The 6,807-nt window shown below is 43.4% G+C and overlaps 1 protein-coding gene across 1 annotated transcript; it reads left to right on the forward strand.

Annotated features, from left to right (window-relative positions):
- The first annotated feature begins 2,782 nt into the window (after positions 1–2,782).
- On the forward strand, positions 2,783–6,203 carry LOC133922926 (uncharacterized). Its single transcript, XM_062368461.1, has 2 exons — positions 2,783–5,267; positions 5,350–6,203. Exons 1-2 carry the CDS (start codon positions 3,448–3,450, stop codon positions 6,041–6,043), a joined length of 2,514 nt encoding a protein of 837 aa, XP_062224445.1. The 5' UTR covers positions 2,783–3,447; the 3' UTR covers positions 6,044–6,203.
- The last annotated feature ends 604 nt before the right edge of the window (positions 6,204–6,807 follow it).

A 6,807-nucleotide genomic window follows, 5' to 3' on the forward strand; every position in this document is an offset into this window, starting at 1 on the left:
TTCTTTTCGAGCAGGGGTCCTCGGTTACTAAGTCTCGAGCTAACCCATAATTTCCGAGTTAGTGCAGAAAGCTGCATAATGGCTAGTTTTTGGGGGTTAGGTATAAATACCCCCTCATCCCTCCCTTCATTTGCTGTTGAGCAAGCACGAAGACAAAAGCATTCATAGTAGCTCTCCCACTCCCTTAGACATTAAATCTTGCAAGGTATTGAGAGTGGAGTTGAGTGATTGATTGCTAGTGAGCTCCATTCAAACCTTTGAGCACTCAAGTTTGTCATCAAAGCTAGTCGATTTCGCGTTTGTTACTCTTGGAGCTTTGAGCTCCTAGATGGCTAGGTGTTACCCGTCAAGCACACAAGCTTGTGGAGTGCCATAGGACGTTTGTGAAGGTTCATCCTCGCCTCCGTAAGGAAAGAAGACTTTGCGTAAGCCCAGGCTTGATCTTTGTGGTCGTTTGGTGAGAAATAGGGTTGAAAGATACCCGGCTCTTTGTGAGCACTTCAACGGAGACGTAGGATCATTGGATAGAAACTGTATTTGCCCTGATCTACGTGTTTGTGAGTTTACGGCTGTAGGTGAAAGGTGGAAAACACTTTACACTTACTTTGGAACCTGTGGTAACAGCTAGATTCAACTAGAAGTACCTAGGTGTTGTTCGTTTTCAATTTTGTTCTATTTATCCGGAAAGTCCGGGCTGAACTCGGAACTTCCAGTAACTGGAAGTTCCTAACTAAACTCAGATGTTTCGGATTCTGTTAATCCGTTGTGAAGTTTTTAATTTTTAGGAACACCTATTCACCCCCTCTAGGAGACATCTCATACATTCAATTAGTATCAGAGCTTAATCTCCTACAAGGCTTCACCGTTTGGAGAATTTGAAGATGTCAACATCCGGGGAGAAAAGCCTAAAAAGTTCTAAGGATGATACACCGGATGACGACAAGAACAAGGGAGTTGAGACCGGTTTAAATGCACCTAATTGTTACATTTTTTGTGTCGTCCAAGCGTACACCATATTTTGATGGCACAAAATGAAATTGCATATAATATCTCTTCATCTATATAATATCTCTTCATCTAAGTATTTGGAAGATTGTGTATACAGGTTTTGTACCGGATGAAGATATAGAGCTCACTCATGAACAAGAGCAAAACCTTCACCGCAATGTACAAACCGCATGCGTGTTGCTTGGTGCCTTGAGCCCCGAGTGGTTCAACAAGGTGGATGAGTTTGAGGAGGCCAAAGTGATATAGGATACACTCCAAACGCACATAGCAACTTTAGGCCAGAGGGGGAAGCGAGCTAGGAATAAACGAGTAGTCCATTTTCCCAGATGAATATGTGGAGCTGAGGTGGGTGAAACTACTTGCCATGTGAGCACGGTTAAATGCCAAATCCTTAAACATGGTGCAAATTGTAAGCTTAGCTTAAAATATATGGTTCAAAGTGATATCTATTGTTAAATATGGTTCAAAATACACTAAGTGCACTAAGCCCAAAATAAAATTTGCTCTTTTTTTTTTCTAATCAGACTTTGTACATTGGCATATATAGCGTGATCTAGGCAAGAAGAGTTCTTTTGGCTTCAAGTGGATCACCTCTATGAGTATATGCACGCACATTATAAACTACTACTTTTTTCTCTGTTTTAATGAGTATATAAGAAGACAAAGGCAGATACATAACAAAAAACTTGCAGGAAAAAAATAGTGCTTTAATTTAGGCTCGAATCAAAACTCTTCCACGTTGCTACGCACTTACTCCTTCTGCCATCATCTCCATTATCCCCAGACACAGAAGTCTGCATCAAGATGTGCTTCTCCATGCAAAGGTTTTATCTGTCCATACGCATCGTGTTTTGTCATCTAGGCCTCGAGAACTTGCAAGTGCCAATTAGGAATCATATCTGATCATCATCTCAAGAGGTTCACTCTTCAAAGCTGGCCTCCTCTTCATAAATTCTTGCGGAGGTCTTGTCTTGTTTTAACAAGCTAGTCAACCGATGCATGGCCTCAAACCACTCGATCACATTCATATAATCAGAGCTTTTTTGGAAATAATATTATTTTATTAGAAAATTGTAAAAATAATAGTCAAAATCCAATATTTGTATAAATAGGTATCTGTTGGCATATGGAGTGTCAACTAAGGACGGCAAATTTGGAAATTTAGACAACATACGCGATCGTATTTGCGAAAATAGACAACATGTCGACGTATTTGCAAATCTAGCACTCGTATTCGGTATCTCAAATACCGAAATTTGAATTTCGGAAACTGAAAATCCGAAAACACCGTATTCGGCAACTGAGGTGCCGAATACGGCACTGTGGGCTGTATTCGGCACCTCAGTTGCCGAATACACCCTGTACTCTGCTGTATTCGGCAACTGAGGTGCCGAATACAGCCCACAGTGCCGTATTCGGCACCTCAGTTGCCGAATTCAGTACATCATGTCACTTTCACGTCCTGTCGATGCTTTCGGTGTGTGCGTGCCAGCGGGATGCTGCTTTTGCGCTTAATAAAAGCCCTGGCTCGCAGAAGAGAGAAGGGAGAAGAGAAGAGAGCAGCAAAGGAGAGAAGGGAGAAGAGAAGAGAGCAGCAAAGGAGAGAAGGGAGAAGAAAAGAGAGCAGCAGTGGAGAGAAGAGAGTAGCAACGGAGCAACGCTAGGAGAAGCAGCTCGAGCAGAGGGGGCAGCCGGAGAGGATCAACGCGAGCAGCAGCCGCGCTCAATTTCCTTAAGGTAAGTTTTTAGATTACGTAGTTAATTAGTAATTATAATTAGATTTTTCTTAGTTCGTTCAGAAGTATATTAATCATTTCGTCAGTATATTGTTAAATTCATTCAAGTACATTTGATTAATTATATTATTTTGGTAAATTAGAGTATTTAAATTAATGATTTAGTTGGGTTATATAATTTTTATTAGTAAGTGTGATTAGATTCTTTACTTAATATAGTAACATGAATTTACGGGATTTAATCTAGGTAATTAGTTTTATTAAAGTAATATAATTACGTAGTTAATTAGTAATTATAATTAGATTTTTCTTAGTTCGTTCAGAAGCATATTAGTCATTTCGTCAGTATATTGTTAAATTCATTCAAGTACATTTGATTAATTATATTATTTTGGTAAATTAGAGTATTTAAATTAATGATTTAGTTGGGTTATATAAGTTTTATTAGTAAGTGTGATTAGATTCTTTACTTAATATAGTAACATGAATTTACGTGATTTAATCTAGGTAATTAGTTTTATTAAAGTAATATAATTAATCAATTAACTTGATTAATTAGTTTAATCACTTAGGTTTGGTAGAACCGTAGAAGATAGTGTCCAGTAGCAACAAAGATGCATATTAGTTGTATATTGCACTATTTAATTAGTATTATTTTTGTACTTATTATTTATTACATGTATATTTATTTAGGAGATACGGTATGATTTTCCATATTTATTATGGAGAACGTCCCACAGTTTTGCACGGGAGACTTGTAACAATTCAGAACTGCCAGCACATAGAGAGTTCGGTTGAGGTACCTATTGATCTAGATGGCCTGAAATCACATATTATGCGCCTTTTGCGTGTGAACCAGCAGTCCCATACTGTTGTCTTAGAGGGTGTACGGCCGCGGCTTGTTCCAAATAGCTCGGTCATTGTCCATACGTTGTTCGAGATGAGTAGGAACAACGCATGGGCTTTGTACTCACGCAAGGCATTGGAGGAGAACTTTGATATGGCGGTGTACGTAAACATAGTGTCACGACTGGTGCAAGGTGATGCAGTGACCACTGTGGAAGGCTCAAGCCAGGAGGTGATGCATGAAGAGGATGGAGGGCATGTCGGGGAGGGCAGTTCCAGTAGAGAGGGAGGTAGAGTGGACCCTGGTGAGGTCGATGCAGGATGCATGGATAATGAAGACGGTGGTAGCGGGGATGAAGAAGCTGCTGACAATGATGACCCGGTCCCGGCGATCCAGTACTTTCGTGGTACTGGGCTCCTGGAGTGTGTCGTCGTTGAGTATAACACCTTATCTAACTGGGGATACCAGAATAGCGACATTCAGGTCGGGCAACAGTTTCGTAACAGAGGGGAGGTCATCCACTTTATTAGCAACTATGCTGTAATAACAAGAAGGGACCACAAGTGCGCCCGGTCTAACCCTACGGAGTATGAGGTCAGGTGTACGAAGCACCCGAATTGCCCTTACTTCGTACGAGCACATCAGCCGAAATATGAGAACTATTTTGTGATTAGTAGACACACCCCACATACATGCAGCGAAGAGGCTATTAGGAATGTGAGCCACGCCGTTGATGCGAGGTTCGTAGCCCAACTCCTCATCACGCTTATTGGCACAGAAATTTGTTTGTCGCCAAAATCAATTATGGGGGAGGTGCACACTAAGACTGGCATGCTTATCAATTACTACACCGCGTGGCGAGCGAAGCAGAAGGCGTTGAAGATGCTGTTTGGAAGCTTCGAAGAGTCATACAACAATGCTCCGAGACTGCTGCAGAAGATTGCCATGACGAATCCAGGGACTCAGTGGGCCATGGCGGATGAGCCGATCAGGCTAGATGATGGGTCATATAGCACCACTGACCGATACCTCATTAGGTTATTCTGGTCCTTTGGACAATGCATCGAAGCATTCAGGCATTGTAGGCCGGTTGTATGCGTGGATGCCACATTTCTAAGCGGCAAGTTCCATGGTACCCTTATGACAGCAATGGCGGCGGATGCAAATAATCAGATCATTCCTCTCGCCTTTGCAATGGTTGAGAGTGAAAACAATGATAGTTGGCTGTGGTTCCTCACCTTGGTAAGGACACGTGTCGTGGGAAATAGGGAACGAGTTTGCGTCATCTCAGACCGCAACAAGGGTCTTCTGCATGCGTTGGACGTGCTGCATGATAGCACAAACTGCTCCATTGCATGGCCTGATGTGGAGAGAAGATGGTGCATGCGACACTTGGGCGCGAACCTGTACACAAGGTACCGCAACAAGTCGCTTGTAAAGAGATTCAAAGGGCTATGTCTTCAGAACCAGCAGGCGAAGTTCAATGAGATATGGAGAGAGTTAAATGAGACCACTCGCAAGATGATGGCAGACCAGCAAGCAGGGGAGGATCAACTGCGGGCGCAAATGGTTGGGGGCCAAACTATCGTTAGTCGTTCACGTGGTACATTTAGCCAGTGGATAGCGGGGAAGCCGGCGGAGCGTTGGGCCCTTATCCATGACACTCATGGTGCCAGGTTAGCGCATAGAATTGTAATGATCATATTGTACCGATTCTTATGCAAATAGCTATTCTAAAATTATTGTATCCCATGTTAGGTACTCCATCATGACAACGAACATAGCGGAGGCGTTCAACAATGTCCTGAAGGGAGTACGGGGCCTCCCGTTGTGTGCCATTATTGAGCTCACATTCTACAGAACGGCGGACTACTTTCGAGACCGTGGTAATGCTGCTATGAAGTGCAGCACACGGTTTTCACCTAAGGTGGAGCAAATCATATCAAGAAGGAGGAGCAAGGCACACTTTCATCGGTCGAGGATCTACGACTTGGCCAACAATGACTTTGAGGTCATGTGCCGCCGTAGGTATGCTTCAGGGTATAGCGCCGGGGACACCGTGCAGCAATGTCAACTTGGACCTAACGAGGTGAAGTGCACATGCAATAAGCCAAAACTGCACCATATCCCGTGCTCGCATGTCTTAGCCGCTTGCAGGGACATAGGTGGCAATGACGGATCACAGTACGTATCACCGTACTTCACGATCGATGCATTGAGGAGCACATGGCTTCCGAAGATGCGGTCCTTTAACATCGGAACCAACTACAAATCGATCGAGGGCCCTAAGTGGGTACCTTATCCACAAGCACGACGCACAGATCCTGGAAGGCCTAGATCTACGAGGCTGCAAGGTGACATGGATGAAGCAGATGCTGTTGATGGCCTTCGCAGGTGCAAACTTTGCAAACAACCTGGACATGACAGGAGGACTTGCCCGACCCGTCAGTAAACTATCAGCCCACTGTCAAACTGAACTGTCTTAGAGACTTTGTATTGTAAAATGTTATTCACCTGTTAGTTGTACTACTTATTGTGCATTATGTGGTTTGCACTGTACCCCTTTAGACAAGAAGTGACCATTGTATTGTAAATGTAATTTTATTTATTTATTTCGTGTTTCTTAAATATTCATGGATCCGTGTTTTGATGCAGAGACAGAGCGTAGGTAGTCAGTGAGCAAGAAATCTATGGCGGGATCCTCTAGTACAGGCTTTCCATGGACACCTGCAACGATCGCTATAGCACTTAATGCCTCCTTACAGGTTGTGCGCGAAGGAAACGATGATCCGTTAAAGGAGAACAACATAATCCAAGCCGTGGCGAAATTGCATGCAAGACCCATATGTTCTAGGTTAACCGCGCCACTCCAATGTGTAACCACCGAGGACCTTAGGGCCCTCTTGTATCACCGGCGTCAAATGTATCTGAGGGTCCGCGAACTGGCCGACCATCCTTCTGTGATAGGTTTCTCTAGGAGGCAAAGAACGATAATAATGTCGCCAGACCAGTATGCATCCCATATTCAGGTATGTCATATAAACATTTGGTCACCCTACTTATCTTATTTCCATTGATTCGAACGGTCCTCTTCTGCGTCAGGCTTTCCCGGAAGACGAACAGTTGATCAACAAAGAAATCTCACACTTCTTGACGATGTGTATGCTCTTCGGCGGGGGTGTGATGCCTGGTTCGCGTAGAAGACGACGACAGTCA

The sequence above is a fragment of the Phragmites australis genome, chromosome 1, assembly GCF_958298935.1.
Source record: "Phragmites australis chromosome 1, lpPhrAust1.1, whole genome shotgun sequence".
NCBI lineage: Eukaryota > Viridiplantae > Streptophyta > Magnoliopsida > Poales > Poaceae > Phragmites > Phragmites australis.

Excerpts from the sequence above, each read along its gene's own strand:
- LOC133922926 (XM_062368461.1), top strand. The coding sequence starts at position 3,448 with ATGATTTTCCATATTTATTATGGAGAACGTCCCACAGTTTTGCACGGG. Across the intron at positions 5,268-5,349 it reads CATGACACTCATGGTGCCAG|GTACTCCATCATGACAACGA; the intron begins GTTAGCGCATAG and ends ATCCCATGTTAG.